Below are 19,271 nucleotides of genomic sequence, written 5' to 3' on the forward strand. Positions count from 1 at the left end.
CTATGAATAAAACACACGCATTAAGGATTACACCACCTTCCTAGTCCTGAGCCACCATCTTGTTCCAAGTTCAGCTTTGAGCCCTAGATCGTAACTCATTCCCTTTACACCTTATGCCCTTCTGCTCTCTTGCTCTTTTGCTCTTTAGCCACTTAGGCTTCGTGCCCATTAACCCTTTTGCCATTTAGCCCCTTATACTTTTGCCCTTTTGCCCTACCATTTTCAGCTCTGAACCCTAGACCATAGCTCATTCCCTTTAGCCCTTTTGCCCATTAGTCCTTTTGTTCTTTTTCCCTTCAGCCATTTAAACATTTTCTCCTTAGCCCTTTTCTCTTGTGCCCTTTTCCCATTCTGCCCTTTAGCCCTTTTGTCCCTTAGCCCTTTTGCCCGTTTGCCCTTCAAATTTCGGCGCTGAACCCTAGACCATAGCTCATTCCCTTTAACCCGTCTGCCCTTTAGTTCTTTTTCCCTTTTGCCCTTCTCTTGTTTCAAGTTCAGCTTCCACCAAGCTCAGCGTCAAAGCCCCGTAAAGTTACTCTGGAGCTAGTCTCATCGTGTTTAGTTAGGTTAAGTCTGGGATTGAACCTCAAAATTAAGTGTGTGACGCCCCTTTAAGGTTAAGCCTGGCATAAAATCAGTGCCAGTTAGATTAAGCTTGGATTCGAATCTGTGCCTCTAAGGTTAAGCTTTCACTCGGGAGGAGGAGGAAGAAGTCATATGTTACTAGGGCGACACCACTGAGATTTTACCTAATGCATGAATTTTCACGAAACTTGGTGGGAATGTCACCTACATAAAAGTAGAGATATCACGAACATGTCTTTGTTATAGAATTAGAGGTTTTCCAAAGTAACTTTTTAGTTTTGAAATTTTAATTTAATTTTGTTCATGAAATTAAATTAACATGTTAATGGAAATTTATAATTAGGTAAAATACGTCTTTAAAAGTACTGCATATCAATTCTTCTGCATATAATTTGTATAAGGATATATATCGTACTTTATGTTCTAAATTTTTGGACTTAAAAATGCCTATTACTTGAAAAATCTGCAATTACGAATTCCATACGCGAGTTTCCTAATATAGTTGTAATACAAATACCATACAAATTTTGTTACATTTGGCAGAATATTATGGTGGAAAATGGGATTTAAAATGTAAAATAACAATTGGCGGAAAATTGAATCAAAGTTCAAGTGACTTTTCTTACTGATTCATTACTTAAAATTCACCAACACCGTATGTTTTCTGCTTTTCTTTCTTTGCAGTTTCTGTGCGAGTACTGGTACCTCTGGAAGCTTCTCCCTTCTTCTTCTTCTTCTTCTTCTTCTCCAAGGATCGGAAAATAATTCACCTGCATTTTCTTCACAATACAACTTTTCCTGGGTCGAGTTTTTTAGTTTCTGTCATGTCATCACTGTGGGGTATAGGAGCATGATTTACATGGCTTGAACTTGATGCGATACTTTCCTTATGAGGGCAATCTGAGTTCGATACCATTTCATGACCCTTTGTCCCTGGTTTCTTCAATGGAGACTCCTCTTCGGTAATAGACGATCCTCATCTCTTTCCTATCAAAACGTTCAGCAATTCGTCTCTTAACTAAGGCTGATTTTTGTTTACGCTATTGTTTATTCCTTTGGATACACTATATTTCAATTATAATTGTACCTCGATACGCAACAACAAGAGGTTACTAGCACGCGTACTTCACGAAACTAAACAGGCTGGATACCACCACAGAACTGAAAAAAAGATTAAGTATACAAAAATAACAAAACTTATAGTTGTCGGCACTATTGTACTACTATCAGTGATACCAATACAAGCATACAATGTTGCTCAATATCAGTCGAGTACTGACATATTAGTCCGTAACAGGCTTTATAAATTCATTCAGAAATATGGTAGATCTTACAGCTGGATTCTGTGTAAATATATCCGGGGAGAGCGGGGATATTAACCCATCCCATGGAAGCGTAATTGCAAAGAAGATGCATATTTGATTGAATGGAAACATGACAATGTTATCATTACCTACCAAAGCAGTTCAGCAGACGCCACGCCAAATTGTGCTGTGTGCAGGCTGGCAAACAAAGCATTATTAAAGTGAAATCATTAGAATCATTAGAATAGCTTTGTGACAAGAAGGAAGAAACCCAATCCTTTAAATTTCAGTCATAAAAAATCGCCAAAGTTAGCAAAATATCGATTATTATCTCCGGAGTCTCGCCTAAGTCTATGAGGAGGAGGTGAGGAGGAGGAACGAATCTGAAGTCGCTCAGCTTCGAGTCCCAAAGATGCTTCCCAATTTTACACCCCTATGAATAAAGCACATGCATTAACCCTAACACCATCTTCCTAGTCCCATTAATACAATGTGTGTAGCCGCCATCCTGTTCCAAGCTCAGGTCAAAAAGCCCCTGGACCATGTCTCATCTTGTCTAGTTAGGTTAAGCCTGTGATCGAATCTCTAGCCAGAATGTAGGGAATGGCAGTCGTATAGGTTAACGCCTGGTCAGCGTAAGGTTAAGCCTGCACTGTTAGCACAGTAGTAGGGAAGGGCAAACGGTTAGGTTAACGCCTGGTCAGCGTAAATTTAAACCTTCACATTTAGCCACTAGTTCGGTTAACACCAGGTCAGCGTAAGTATAAGACTACATTTTTACACACGTCGGCAGTTAACTTCAGCTTGCAATTTTAGTCAGGGTGTACGGGAAATGCCTCGTCAGCGTAAGGTTAAGCTTGCACTTTTATCCAGGTTGTGAGTTAGGTTAGGTTAGGGTAACTCCTGGGGGTGTGAGGTTTCGTCCGCACATTTGCCCACGTTGGCGGTTAGGCTCAACTTGCACTTCCTGGCATCAAACTTGGGCCTGTAAGGTTAACATCCTTAAGCCTAGGGTCGAACCTAGGGTGTGTGGTGTTAAACCTAAACACGTAGCCAGCATAACATCATGTGAGGTTAAGGGTGCACTCTTAACCACCTGCCCTACTTAAGCTTATACTCTTACGGTGTTAGCCTAGGAGGTTAGGTTAGTTTAGCGTGTGGTCAGCATAACTTTAGGTCTGCACTTGTGCAGTTTGGCCTGGTATCAAACTTGAAGTCTGGGCGTAAGCTTAGACTCGTATGCGGCTAGCCCGGGTGTTGAACTTTGAGTCTCTTAAGTTAAGTTTATCGGGTGTTTTCTTTTCTCATATTGACTTAGTTAGACGCGAATAGGTTAACTTTCTTTTTTGATGCTGTCTTGGCTTGGTTAGATCTGTTAACAGATATCTTTTATTTCTACTATCACCTCTTTTTTTACTTCCCAAAGAAGTGAACACTTTCACGTTATTGACATTTATTCAAGCAGATTAATTTCGGCTTTGGTATTTTTCTTCTCTTCTTATGATATCTCTTACGTAAATTTAGTGGCCCGTAGAGGGATACGAAGCTTGAGGGTTGAATGGCGGGAAAAAGAATTAACTAGAGCATACGTAACACAACACATTAAAAAATATATTTCTTTCCTTTTCTTCTAGTTTAAAATTTGAGAAATAGATAAACTGAATGAAAAACAACAGTATTAATGAGTTTGTCAAGTCTAACAATATAGGGGACAAAATAGTCCGAACTTCAGGTACAAAACATGAGATAATTATCAATTTGCTGATTTACATAGAAAAGTTCCTTATTGCTCTTGACAGGAACAATATTTTACAAGAGCAAGTTTGCTCCGATCATTTACACAACATAGGAGTCTGCGCTCCAAAGGTCCCGTAGTCCAGCCTCGCCGAGCCATCAATTATTTATGGTGTACTTAAGTTTCAGTTGACAACCGGTAGGTTGTCCTCAATTAAAGCACTTACACACAGTTGCCCCGATGTGGGCTTATCTATAGCTCAACAGTTATAGGCTACGTGTTTAGGTTTAACGTCACACACCCTACGTTCGACCCTAGGGTTCACTGTTCCAAAAATCTTTACACACTGATATAAATGTACAGGGGCATAATTGCCCATAATAAGTGGCCTTAGTATGAAATGAAAGGTTGCACATTACCAGCCATAAACAAGCCAAATAAGTTTTAAGAAATGTATAGATTTTGAAAAGTTTAGTTACCCCATGCCAAGTTAAATGGAAACCGAAAGAGGGTAGTCACTCTTTGTTCCCTTACATTACATGTATTCCAGTAGGAAAATAAGAGAGTTTTCATACTTGCTAAAAATTCTACATTAAACCACCAAAATTTTAAATTTTCAATAAAGGAAGTTTTACGAAGGTGCAAATTATGGAAATGGATCTGTAGTACATCAGAATGATCTCCGTCCTTGTATATGGGGCGTACCTTTATGTCTTCCAAATTACTGGGAAGACACATGTATCCATTATAAGATTAAATGTATAACGTAATGGTTGCATTTATATATCCGAAGAGTCCTTTACTATATAAGGGGAAATCTCATCTGGCTCACTTTACTTATTAGATTTAAGTTTATTTATAGCCTGAGTATGTCCTTTTTCACCTACATGCGATACTGGGAGTGAAGAGTTTGTTTTCATGGGAGTTCCCACCTCATTATTACCGCTGTAACTATTACTTACGTATACCTTACTGTTTGCTTCGTGCTTTGCAAAGGTTCACCGCCTAAAGTCATAACTCCGGGATTTTAGTTATGTTTATTTTTAATGAAATTTTGAAGTGATGATGGGCGTGTATTTATAAGTTCTTCGGAACATCTTTTGAACGTTTTATATGCATTTTCTATCAATGATTTCGAAAGCTTTTTCGTCTCTTTAAACATGACCTTGCTGTATTCCGAATTCTTCATACGCTTTCGATAATATTCCTTTAATTTTACGGTTTCAATAATTTCCTTCGTAAATTAAGGTGGACTTATCTTCCCGGTTTCATTTTCACGTTTGGAGCAGTTTTGTCCAATATCTTGTCAAAAATATGATATATTTTAAATCTTCATTAGGATCTTTAAATTGTTCACGTTTGTGGGTTACTGTAGTCCCGTCCTAGTTCGTGAACGATGGGCAACGGCTGAGTGGCCTAGTAAGTGGTCCTGAGAGTCGGGATACCAGTTGCTATGGAATGGGAGTGGGCATCTCGAGCATATTCTGAGTCGTGGCCCTCCTTGTGCTCAAGCGGCTAGGACTATACAATCCATCGGTGGTCCATAACCCGTTAGAGGAGAGATCCTCACTTGGACTATGTGTAAGTAGGTTAGCATACTGCTTCATGAATCTACCGAGCTCAGAACATTTTAAGCAAGCCTCGGACCTATGGGAGTAACGGAGTCCCACTCCCATTTGACAGGCGAGGGACTCCTTGGAAACAACTTGGCGAACGAAATGGAATTCGATGGGGAGCTATCAATATTAATGGGGCTTATGGAAGAAAGAAAGTAGAACTGGCTGAGTCAGTAAAGAGGATGCATCTGGATGTGCTAGGAGTAAGTGATATTCGGGTAAGCGGAGATAATGAGGAAGAGATAGGAGATTAAAAAGTGTACTTGACGGGTAGGGCTCTTTATCAGGAATACCATTGCACGGAACATAGTTTCTGTTAGGCACGTAAATGAGCGAATGATGTGGGTAGATTTGTCAGTTGGAGGAATTAGGACTAGAATTGTGTCCGTGTATTCGCCATGTGAGAGTGCGAATGAGGATGAAGTTGACAAGTGTTATGAAGCATTGAGTGACATCGTGGTCAGAGTCAACAGCAAGGATAGAATAGTGCTAATGGGCGATTTCAATGCGAGAGTTGGGAATAGAACTGAAGGATAAGAAAGGGTGATTGGTAAGTGGGGGGAAGATATGGAAGCTAATGGGAATGGGAAGCGTTTGCTGGACTTCTGTGCTAGTATAGGTTTAGCTGTTACGAATACATTCTTCAAGCATAAGGCTATTCACCGCTACACATGGGAGGCTAGGGGTACCAGATCCATAATAGAATATATCTTAACAGACTTCGAATTCAGGAAAAATGTTAGGAATGTACGAGTTTTCCGCGGATTTTTCGATGATACAGACCACTATCTGATCTGTAGTGAACTGAGTATCTCTAAGCCTAGGGTAGAGAAAGTGAAATCTGTCTGCAAACGAATAAGGGTAGAAAATCTCCAAGACGAGGAAATTAGACGGAAGTACATGGATATGATTAGTGATAAGTTTCGAACAGTAGACAGTAAGCAGGTTCAGGATATAGAAAGTGAATGGGTGGCATACAGGGATGCTGTAGTAGAAACAGCAAGGGAATGCCTAGGAACAACTGTGTGTAAACTTGGGAAAAGGCGAACATCTTGGTGGAATGATGAAGTGAGAGCAGCTTGTAAACGTAAAAAGAAGGCTTATCAAAAATGGCTCCAAACAAGGGCCGAAGCAGACAGGGAGTTGTACGTAGATGGAAGAAACAGAGCGAAACAAATAGTTGTTGAATCCAAAAAGAAGTCCTGGGTAGATTTTCAAAATAACCTGGAAAGGCTAGGTCAAACAGCAGGGAAACCTTTTTGGACAGTAATAAAGTATCTTAGGAAGGGAGGGAAAAAGGAAATGAATAGTGTTTTGAGTAATTCAGGTGAACTCATAATAGATCCCAGGGAATCACTGGAGAGGTGGAGGGAATATTTTGAACATCTTCTCAATGTAAAAGCAAATCATCCTTGTGGTGTTGTGAACAGCCAAGCAAATGGGGAGGAGGAAAATGATATTGGTGAAATGATGCTTGAGGAAGTGTAAAGGATGGATAATAAACTCCATTGTCATAAGGCAGGGATGAAATGGCTTCATAGAGTAGTAAAATTAGCATGGAGTGTTGGTAAGGTACCTTCAGATTGGACAAAAGCAGTAATTGCACCTATCTATAAGCAAGGGAACAGGAAGAATTGCAACAACTATTGAGGTATCTCACTGATCAGTATACCAGGCAAAGTATTCACTGGCATCTTGGAAGGGAGGGTGGGATCAGTCGTTCTCGTCGGAGTCTGAGGTTCAGTTTCAAGTGCAGAGTCCTGTATGTGTGGTTTGTGGAATTATTGGCAGCTGCGAGTTCATAACTGGTCTGATGGCGACGCCCATTCAGGAATTTATGCGGGAAGCAATACAAATCCGACCCAGTGTCGAACAGAAATTGATGTTTACTGCTCTTATCCGTGATAAAGGGGCGGTTCCTTCTGTTGGGCAAACAATTACCGCCATCACTGGTTGCCATCGGAGTTTGACGGAAAGGCGATTCGTATTTCTGTGCCTTTTCTAGGAAGCGGCGATGGTACCAGTTGACACCTTGTTAACCGGCTGTCGGAGAAGACCTGCGGCTGATGCTAGGATGCCTTGGCAAATTCCGAGAACGAGAGCGTGCGTGGAAGGAAGTTTGCCGTGCTGCCATCTGGTGTGAGAGTTCATCTATCCTCTTCGTGAGCTGGCTCACCTCTCTAACTGGTGCTGTACAGCGGCGGGAAGTGACACGGTTGAAACTTCAAGAATTTTGTCGGCCAGGATGGCAACCTTATCTAGCGGCATTTCGGTCTGTGTTTGTAAAATGGCCTGTACTTTTGACGGAAGGCGCTGTATCCATAACTGTCCTAGGAGGTTGCCTTCTGCTTATGTACTGCTCGCGAGGGACCTCTCCCCACTCCTAGTAACAGCTCAATACCAAATCTGTATACAACGAAGCATCTGATTCGTAGATCTCATTATCATCTCCCTCTCTTCATTCTTCACAAGTAACCAGTAGGCATGGCTATGATGTAGTCTCCTAGCTTGCTAGCCTTGCACGTGGGTCGCTGTGTAATACCTTTCCTCATGAGTTAAACCCCGTGAGTCATCCAAATTCCCCGCTTCAAGAATATTTTTCCGTGTACACTTGTATGATATGAAATGACACAAACTCTGTCTCAACATTGACCATATTTACAGTGCATAATGAATTGCTATCCTACATAATATAATAATTTAAATAGTAAATGTTGTTATAATATATATAGCATGATTCCAACAGCCTTATTTACAATTGATTGAAGTTAAATTAATATGTCTTTATGAATAATTGCCGATGGCGGATAATCTTGATATCGAGTGATATCGCGTTAAAGGATTGTACACTAAATTAGTATGGCTGGAGAAGCCTGGACGGTTTCAGCTGAAGAATGTTTTATTATTCAAAACTGAATCATGGACGCCCAGCGGAGGTCTGGTTAACTCTGTCATTTAGTAGAATAAAACGGATCTTCCGCATTTTATGAATGTTTGGCTCGAAATGTCGTTGTCTACATTCCGTACAATTCGGAATTCTACGTAATAGTGAATGTGTGGTGCTCACAACAGAGACAGAGCGATATCCCAAGTACTCTCCAGCAACAGTAATTATTTTATTAATGTGCTGTGTATTATTCTGTTCTAAGATTTCCTATCAGGGAAATAACTTTAAATTCCTAAATATGTGGTTGTACTCTGTTAATTTATTACAGTTTGACTGAGAGAAATAGGGTGAAACCGACGTAATAATCAAAATAAAAAGTCCTTGAAAATGAACATTAAATTATGACCGAACTGCATAATATTGTCGTATGATTTCATTTATGGCAGTGTGTTAAGAGTCAGGCAAATTCAGGGACGTTTTTGTAGGGATTCATATGGGCTATGACGAAAGAAATGAACTACACAAGTAATGCAACCGTGAAAATTTATTTTATGACCACATGTTGAATAATTTATGGTACAATTCAAATAAAGTACATAATTAAGGTTATATTAATAGATATTACAGGGAAATACATTTAATGCATGGTTACTCTAACGTCATGCGGTCTCCACTACTTCCACTGTTAAAGAAAAGCATCCGGCGTATTCATCACCTGAAAACACTTTTACTTCAGCTCGAAACTTTCCGTATGGCAACTCAGGAAATTTCTTCTGAATTCCCCATTTTGTGGGAAAGTCTTTTACTTCAAAGGTGCCCTGAAAAGGAAGAAGTTACCATTATAATAATTATACTTTATGTGTACAGAATAACCTCTGTTAACCGAAAAACGTTTAACCCGAATACCGTTTAAATCAAATGACCGAGAAATTATACCATGTGGTACTACTTCCAATATTTCTTCGCGAATATTTGCAACCAGTTAGGAATTAAATTCTTTTACTCCTATTTTGCACAATATTTCGCAGCAATTTTGAGTGCATTTTTTCCCGATACCAGTTGTATGCATAAGTCTTTTCCGGTTTTACTACTAGATGGCGCCAGCGAATAGTACGATACGCAGAGTATGAATTTGACACATACGTCCGTTTGTTCATCTGACATTAACTTACCAACACACACAAGTTGAGTCCGCCAAACACTAGCTTCTCTGTTGTATCGTTCAGTGATCATGTCGACGTTGTACCTGAAAAAGAACATATGCAGCACGCATTGTTTTTCATATTTAATCAAAATAAAAAAGCTGCGTAAAGTCAACGTTTGCTGGTAGAAACATATGGTGAACACGCTCCATCGATAAGAACATCTGAGACAGCTTTCGATAATTTAAACGTGTTAATATCAGTGTTAACTGCAGTGCGCTCTTGTAGACCACAAATGTGCTGAGATAAGCAATTACAGGCGTTACTGGATGATGACCCAACTCAAACTCAACGCTGTCGGCGACAAATGTTTAATTTAAATCACACATTGATCGAAAGACAGCCGGAATGGGCCAGAAGACATGACAAAGTGATTCTTTTACGCGACAACGCGCCGTCTCACACAGCAAAACCAGTGAAAGACACCTTTAAATCCCTTCGATGGGACACCCTTCCGCACCCGCTGTACTGCCCCAACCTGGTTCCATCTGACTATCACCTCTTCGCATCAATGCGGCACGCGCTTGTAGAGCAGCACTTCAGCAATTTCGAGGAAGTTGGAAAATGGCTCGACGAATGGTTAGCTACAGTTGACAATCGACTATGTACAAGCTCTTAAATGATACAAAAAATTGACTATATACACACAAAATATATGTACAAAATCCACATTAAAAAGGTTAATGTGGGGGGACATTCAGTCTCTTAGAGACGAATGTCCAGCTCTTCCAGCCAAGACAGTGCCTCAGAGATCACTCGATGATATCCTCGATGGAACCAGGTGCAGGATGATTTGCACTTCAACACCACAGTCAAAAGCTGGAGAGTCTTTTCAGCTCCACTGATGCAGAGCAGAAGCATTTCTTCCTACTCCGCAGCGTATCAATTTGACTGTGGTCGAGGTGGAGCGAGGAAGGTTGAACCCAGGCAAATTTGTAGTTGGGTCCCTGATGGACGGAGTGTGTAGAATCCGATGGCCAATATTTTGAATAAACAAAAACGAATTTCCCTTTAAAATTACGTCTTTTCTTTACCGCAAAACCGGCAGAAACTTATGCATACACCTGGTATAGACTTCCCCAGACAATGAAGAAACGAAACAAGATGCAGTTAGTCAGGCCCATGTCAGAAACACTGTACCATCTTATGTAGAGCGGTGTCTAATATTCAAGTCATTTTCACGAAATGTTACTCTTCTGCATAAACCATAGCCACTCCTATAATTAATTGTGCACCTGATTGTTCCAATAGACCAATTGAATTCGATAGAAAATGGCTGTCACGATATAATTGAAAACGCGATAGGTTAGTACTATTACAGATATGTCAATTCACCACCATTTTGTATAGTCTCATCACATGGAAGCTGGCAGAACCGTGCTCTCTACTGTACTTTATAATCCATGGCACGCAAGTGCTGTACATCTAATAACAATGAACATTAATTACTACCGTTAGAACTTTCAACATATAAAACCGTGCCATTAGGCTGTAACACATCAGAAATATTTCGAAGCGAGAAATTTCGCTCTCCTCGTGAATGCAGATTTTTAAGGGTAGAATTTTCACCCTGGAAGTATGTGCTCGGAATTATGAATGGTAGATGTATCTGGATATGCTACTTGAAGCAGTGAGTATTCAAACCCTTCTTGAGTCACGCAGTTTTTAATTTTTATTCTCACACGCCTAGGCATCGTTTGCGAAGACTTGACTTTTCTGTATTCTCAGATATTCTTCTAAGGAAATTATAATAAATATCACCACATAAACACCGCCTACGGTCAAGTGCATTGTTAATGCCACCTGGAACATTATGCTGGACTCATTATAGCAAGTAATATGTGCCTGCTCTACGCGCAGAACATGGTTGCAACTCTGAGCTTAAGAGAGATATGATTCTTTAGCACACCGTGGTGTTTGCAGCAAGATTCGAATTCAGTACTTGTAACATACAAGATCAATTTGGACGCCCTAGGCTATGGTATTCCATTAGTATCCCACAACCCCATACACGGGCAAATCTTATTAGCAGCCATCCGATTGGACGAGGTTGTAGAAATATTCACTCCAGCTGTTTTCCATGTGATACTAGTGTCTGAGTCATGGTTAACACATAACAGTCCGTCTCCTTCGTGTTATCATGAAGGCTACTCGCTTCTGAGAAATGACCGCACTCACAAACGAAGTGTCTATTTCTTAACCAGCCTCAAACCCAAATTGTTAGGTCATTCACCAGGCATGTACAAGAGGAAACCATACTACATGTTTGTAGAAATAACAGCAAACGGGATTAAAGCCTTTGCAAGAGTAGTTCACAAAGCTCCAAATACAGGTCACTTAGAAGCTATTGAAGCTGACTTAACTGAATTATTACCAGACTTCCCACACACAATAATTATGAGAGACTTTAATACGGACTTAATAAACACAACAAATTCCGTATACACGTGACTCCAAACGTTGTTTCAAGCCTATAATATGAACAACTTACCTCTCTCTCCGACTCACCACACATCTCATTCTCACACACTATTAGATCTTGTAGTTACCAGTAACTCAGGCAGAGTTCTCAATGTTGGTCAAACCTCTGTACCTGTTACCTCTGCACATGACGCAATATACATCTCGTATAACCGCCGGCCATCGCAACCCTCCCAGAAATGTATTACTTATCGACCATTGAGAAATATAAATAAATCTTAGAGGACTCAGGAAAAATAGCCTGGCATGACACAACGAACTATAACAATATAGACGATATATATTGTCACCTCCTTTAATAGTAATATTTGACAAGCATGCCCCAAAGCGGCGAGTTAAATGACGAAATTAGACAAATAATGAAACTAAGAGTCTGTGCTCACAGACAATACACAAATGCCCCCACCGTACAAAACTTTGACGAACATAGGAAGTTACGAGACAAGACAACACAACAAATAAGAAATGCTAACTGTGGCATACATACAGTTTAATTACGCCCAACGGTAGAACAACGACGACATTGCGGAAATCTATAATAACTTTGGACTTACGAAGAGCAAGAACAGAGACAAAATTACAGTACTTTACCGCTGATTCCTCTGCAGTACGACTTGACGACAAACAGAGACTTGTAACCATTACGATACACACCCCATCCCAGATAGAGACACATTCTATTTAAGTCATGTGACGTCTCTCCAAGTCAGAAGAGCAGTCCTTAGTATAAGCACGAAGGCGAAAGGAATTAATGACATTGGGACTGGCATGGTCAAACTAATACTTGCTTTTGTACTAACAATATATTACCAGTATAATCGATATAAACGATTTCTCTCGTTTATACTCCACATATACATCTCTCTGAAAGAAGGCTATTGTGCTACCTCTTCCGAAAAGTCAAAAGCATTCGAACGAGCGAGACTATCGTCCAGTCTGTCTTTTATCAGTTTTATATACAATTTTAGAAGATGTGGTTCAGACACAAATATCTGAGTACGTTCAAATGCACAATCTCCTTAATCCTTTCCAGTCTAGTTTCCGACAAGTACATAGTCAACTACAACATTACTCAAAGTGACTGAGGGCGTTCGTCAAGCAATGGACAGAAGACGATTCACAGTTCTGATACTACTAGATTGTAGTAAAGCTTTCAACAGCGTAGACATTGACATATTACTTGTAAAACTGAAGACTCAACATTTTATTCAAAATACGATTGCTTGGATGCATTCCTATTTTCATGGACAACAAGAAAGTGTTAAAGGTAATAATCAAATCGTTTCCTCTTGAACGGAGGATTCCCTCAGAGCACTGTACTTGGTCTTCTTCTTTTCTCACTGTTTGCGACTGACGTATCATCGGATTTAAGACATTGCAAATACCATACGTACGCTGACGACCTTCAACTCTACACAGACTCCATAGCACGAGACGTTCAGTAAAATATCGACTTAATAAACAATGACTTACAGGCTGTTAGTGATTGGTCTGCTGCGCACGGCCTGAAACTTAACCCTACAAATTTGCAACTAATCCTTCCTGGCCATCAAAGTCAAATGACAAGTATAAGTAAACGTCCGTTGCCAAGAACAACACGGACTCACTCCCGGAAAATCGTGCCTTACTAACCTCACAGTTCTCAATCACCACCTCATTTCGGCAATATAAAATAAATCTCAGATTTAATCTATATAGATCTGGCCAAAGCATTTGACTCAGTGGATCACGCACTTCATCTTCATAAGCTCGCTACCAGATTTAATATCCATGGCCTCGTCTTCTCATTGATAACAAGTTTCCTCTCTAGAAGAAAACAAAGAGTGGTACTCAATGAATCATAGTTATCTGTGTTATCAGTTGTATCTCAGGGCAGTATTCTGGGACCCCTACTCTTTATTCTCTATATCGATGACACAATTCCTTGCACCCAAAATAGTCAATGTTCCGTCCTCTTGTACGCGGACGACCTGAAAATCCTAAGAGAAGTGTCTACGCCAGATGACTCTGATGAATTTCAGACTCTTCTCAATTCGTGTGGTGACTGGTTTAAGAAATGGGATCTTTATCCCAATGTTAAGAAGTGCAACACAATCTCCTCTTCATTGCTAAAGCAGGGAATGAACACTGCCTATACCATCCAGGGAAATACATTGCAATCGACTTCTCAGGCAAGAGACCTAGGTGTTATAATAGACTGTAAACTAACTTTCTCTGCTCATATTCAGTCTATAAAAACCCGTGCTATGCGTGCGCTAGGCATTCTTTACAGGTTCACTGAAGTTAATGGTATTAACGCCTTAAAATTATACTTTGTCTTCTATGTTCTCCCAATTATTGACTTTTGCTCCCCTACCTGCTCCTCATCTGCTATTACAAACATATCTCAACTCAATAGTATTTTTCACTTTTCCACTTTCATTGTTAAAACTCGCAATCCTGTTTTTAAGAACAAAACTAAATCTGACATTATGAACTATCTGGGTATACTTGACCTGAGAAACCATTTACAGTTCTCCGATCTATGCTGCCTTCACAAAATAATCAACGGCTACACCAAATGTAATACTCTTCCGGCGTATTTCCCTATACACGTTCCTTCCCGCCCCACACGCCACCGGCTCACTCATCATGTGTCCCGTCCGCGCCTCACCTTACAACTGTTACGTATTCATGATAGTGGGGGGGGGGATGATACATTGAGTTTATTTATTTATTTATTTATTTATGTATTTATGTATTTATTTATTTATTTATTTATTTATTTATTTATTTATTTATTTATTTATTTATTTATTTATTTATTTATTTATTTATTTATTTATTTATTCAGCGTAGGGTTGTACAGATACAACACACAGTGATTTTGAAGAACAAAACTCTATATTTATATCCAGGTTATTTATATAGCTAACTGTCCCTGGAAGCGGATGAGCAAAGTCACTGATATCGCCACTGTATTTTCTTTTTGGACATTCGCTGATAATGTGCAGGATGGTCTGCTTAGAGGCACCACAGTCGCAGTCAGGCATAGGAATTATTTTCCATTTGTAGTGGAAATCTGCGGAGTTACCATGGCCCGATCGTATCCTGTTAAGAGTAGACCAGGTTTTCCCAGGAAGCTCAAATCCAGGTGGCAGTGACGATCCTATGTGTGGCAAAGTTGACTCAGGCCTAGTATCTTATCTTCCTTGCCATTCCTTAGTAATGTTGAAGTTGGTATTCTTCAGTTCTATTGCAGTTCTTATTGGCGGATTTCGGGACCTTAGACGATTCAGATGAACATCGGCGATGTCGTCATGTATTGGTGATTGGGGATTATTTATTAATTTCTTAAATTCTCTGAAGAGAGCGTTTTTACGTCGAAGATCTGGTGGGGAGATATGGCTGAGAATAGGTAGACGATATGTGGGTGTAGACCTTATTGTGCCAGTGACGAGACGCATCGCGGTGTTGAGCTGCGTATCTATGAGGTTGGTGTGAGGGCTATTCAGCCAAACGGGAGCGCAGTACTCAGCAGCCGAGAACACAAATCCCAAAGCGCTGCATCGGAGTAAAGTTACTGTTGAACCCCAAGTTGTACCACATAATTTTTGGATTACATTGTTGCGAGTTCTTACTTTGAATTGGAAGTTACGAAGGTGTTCTCTAAAGGAGAGTGTTCTAAGGTAACTCCTAGGTATTTAGGGAATCTATTATGTCTCAATAACTGATTTCCAATTACACCTGCAATTGTTTGTTAGCCATCTTGTTGTTTAGATGGAAGCAGCATACTTCTGTTTTATTGGCATTAAGTGTAAGTCTCCACAATTTAAAGTACTGTACCGACACTTTTATGTCGTCCGTTAAGGTTATCTGGGATTTCTTGAATGTTGTATCTCTGGTAGCAATAGTCCAATCATCGGCATATCCAAATTTTCTTGAAAATGTGGCAGGCATGTCTGAGACATATAGGCTAAATAAGATTGCAGCAAGAACAGAACCCTGAGGAAGTCCATTATTTAGTGATCGTTTGGTGCTCACAGAATTCCCCATATTTACTTGGAAAAGTCTTTGGCTTAGCATATTATTCAAGAGCCGGGCAGTCGTCTTACATGGTATCACTTTCAGAAACTTGAAGAGTAGGCCATCCTTCCAAACTGTATCATAGGCTGCTCTCAGATCAATAAAAGCCATTGATGTCTTAAGCTTTCTCTGATAACCTGCTTCTATGTAAGTTGTAAGAGACATTATTTGGTCTGTAGTGCTTCTGTTCGGTCTGAATCGTGCCTGCTCCACTGGGATTTTCTCGAGGATCTTTGGGCCAATTCTATTGATAAGGAGCCTTTCTAGTAATTTATATGTCACACTAAGCAGGGCAATAGATCTATAGCTCTCTGGTTTATCGCTGGCTTTGCCTTTCTTCAAGATGGCTATGATCTTTGTTTGCTTTAATAGCTTTGGCAATTGCCCACTCTTTAGAATGTGGACAAACATACTCTAGCTCTATCCCCACAATGAATGATATATTCTGGGTGAATACCATCCACACCTGGTGCTTTGCCTGGTTTGATATCAGCAATTGCAATAGTTTTCTCATTCTCAGTGAAAGGTATGGAGTACTCCGATATATCTGGGACACTGTCCATCAGGACTTTCAGATTCTTCTTTATTCGTTTCGTGAATACTTTATCCCTGGGTGGTGCTAAGCGAGCAACAGCGAACAGGCGACCAGACATAGTCCTCTCCTGGTCAATATACATTGAGTGTATCAACATTAGGAGTCTCAAACAGTACAACCTCAGTCGATGGTAGATGATGACAAATTGCGCGGATAATGATGTACGAATGCCAAAATGTAGTAGAAATCTGTCTGTGCGCAGAAAAAAGTTAAAACACTGGGCCAAAAGACGTGTGCAATAGAGGGCACCAAGCACGTCGCTACATGGTAAACATAAAGTATTGTCAAGCTCCAGTGCCAGACCATACAGGGAAATAGAGCGAAGTCTAAATCATAAATCAAAACCGCAAAGTATCAGTAGAATTAGCGCAGGGTTTGCTGGGCTATTTTCCAGAAGGTATGACGTGGTAAGTACATAATAAGCGGGGAAAGAGGGGAAATGCCGATAGCTAAGGTAGCTCAAACAACAAAGTTCAAATTACAAAATATATTGATAACACCAACAGAAGAAAGTATTTTACAATCAGGGATTTTCACAAATACCAAGACTAAATTATCGTGACAGCTTTGCTTTCAACTATAAAATAGAATTCCAAAAGTTTTATGGAGCTCATTAAAGGAAAACCTTTGATTAAGATCGTGACTAGAGTTTTACAATATTGCTTTGGCAATACAAAGAAGAATTTAAAAAAGGATCATTAGACCATGACTAGACCTAGGTACAATTACGTAGATACAAATAGCATGTCCATATAAGGGAATGCTTATGAGATCGTGACTAGACGTCTTTGAAGATAGAACATTTTTATCGACCTTTAAGAAGGGATCAAAGTAGCAATGTTTACACCTTAGAAGAATAAGTACAATAGTTACACACCAACACTTATAGTTAATAAAACGCGAAGGTCACTTTCACACATTTAGAATCGCCAAAATTATGAAAAAGGAAAAGATTAGAGGGACAGGAAATGAAAAGACAGGGAATCAGAAAAGCAATGTTAACAGTGACAAGAAGGGAGAGAAACATAGGAATAGAGAGGGTGAGAGATGGTAAAAATTAGGCTGCTATAATTCAAAGATATTCTAACACACGCACGCAGGTCGTATATAAAAGTTCCGTATCAGTCAGTCTTTCACTTGATTCAACCTTGAAACGTTCGCCCAAGCTATGAGTCCTTTGTGCAAGATTTGACGATTTGAAGTTCATCAAATAAACAGTAAGAACTGTCCTGAATGGGCCAGAGTTCGAAATAAATAATAAGGCCTGAGGGACAAAGTTGGAGAAGAATAATCCAATGTGCTTAGAATAACATAATGAAATTCTGCTCACCCAGCATAGCGAGGATAATAAAGACGTCACATAGAAGGTGGTACAATTTTAAAATCGCAACGGACCAGCCGTGCGAAAAAGTCTCAGCTCCCTCCGCTCAAGTTAACACAGAATGCCTGACTGCAGGTTGCAACTACTACTACTAAACGTTTTCATTCCTCCCCTGAAGCGGGAGGCGGGCCTCTTACACGGTGACGCCGTCTCTCAGATTTGTTACGGTGAAGGAGCTGTGCGGAGAAGGTGAGGGGGTGGTCGGCCGTGGCCTATACTACGAACTGTCCCGACATTCGCCTTAGTGCAGGAGAATGGAAAACCACGGAAGACCATTCTCAGAACAGTCGACGGGTGGGACCAGGCGTGAAGTCCGGCACTGTACCCCAGGCCCGTCTCCCGAATTCAGAGGCGTAGAGGCACGGTAGAGCCGTGGTCAACTTTCCCCTGCTTGCTTGGCCGGTCAGAGTACAGAGCTGTTGGACTAATGGGCAAACCGTGGCCTCTTAAGGGACGAAACCCAAGGGCCGAAACCCACTCTGCATCTACCGACCCAGGTCGCAAGGCAGCGCCGACTTTTTTACGGGAGAGAAGAGTAGCCGAGAAGATGCGAGAACATCGTGACGTAGTAGAATGGAGGCCAGAAAGGCGAAGCAGCAAACAGTCGCAAGTGAGGCGTGTGAGCACACAGTGCAAGATGAGTCGAGTTGGAATATACACAGCAGCAAACAGTCGCAAGTGAGGCGTGTGAGCAGACAGTGCAAGATGAGTCGAGTTGGAATATACACAGCAGCAAACAGTCGCAGGTGAGGCGTGTGAGCAGACAGTGCAAGATGAGTCGAGTTGGAATATACACAGCAGCAAGCAGTCGCAGGTGAGGCTTGTGAGCAGACAGTGCAAGATGAGTCGAGTTGGAATATACACAGCAGCAAACAGTCGCAGGTGAGGCGTGTGAGCAGACAGTGCAAGATGAGTCGAGTTGGAATACACAGCAGCAAACAGTCGCAAGTGAGGCTTGTGAGCAGACAGTGCAAGATGAGTCGAGTTGGAATATACACAGCAGCAAACAGTCGCAAGTGAGGCTTGTGAGCAGACAGTGCAAGATGAGTCGAGTTGGAATACACAGCAGCAAACAGTCGCAAGTGAGGCTTGTGAGCAGACAGTGCAAGATGAGTCGAGTTGGAATATACACAGCAGCAAACAGTCGCAAGTGAGGCTTGTGAGCAGACAGTGCAAGATGAGTCGAGTTGGAATATACACAGCAGCAAACAGTCGCAAGTGAGGCTTGTGAGCAGACAGTGCAAGATGAGTCGAGTTGGAATATACACAGCAGCAAACAGTCGCAAGTGAGGCTTGTGAGCAGACAATGCAAGATGAGTCGAGTTGGAATATACACAGCAGCAAGGCAGAAGGTAAGATCGAACCTCAACGTAGTGGATATGATTAGGGAGCTCGTAATATACATTTTTAAATTTATTTG

The 19,271-nt window shown here is 40.7% G+C and overlaps 1 protein-coding gene across 1 annotated transcript in view; it reads right to left on the reverse strand.

Annotated features, from left to right (window-relative positions):
* Window positions 1-8,670: 8,670 nt before the first annotated feature.
* The window catches only part of LOC137500982 (uncharacterized), a 70,743-nt gene continuing 60,142 nt past the window's right edge, over window positions 8,671-19,271 (reverse strand). The window contains exon 4 of the mRNA XM_068227770.1: window positions 8,671-8,945. Coding sequence (XP_068083871.1) covers window positions 8,787-8,945 — 159 coding nt within the window. The 3' untranslated portion in view covers window positions 8,671-8,786. The remainder of the gene's footprint in view (window positions 8,946-19,271) is intronic.

Source organism: Anabrus simplex, chromosome 5, assembly GCF_040414725.1.
Source record: "Anabrus simplex isolate iqAnaSimp1 chromosome 5, ASM4041472v1, whole genome shotgun sequence".
Classification (NCBI taxonomy): Eukaryota; Metazoa; Arthropoda; class Insecta; order Orthoptera; family Tettigoniidae; genus Anabrus; species Anabrus simplex.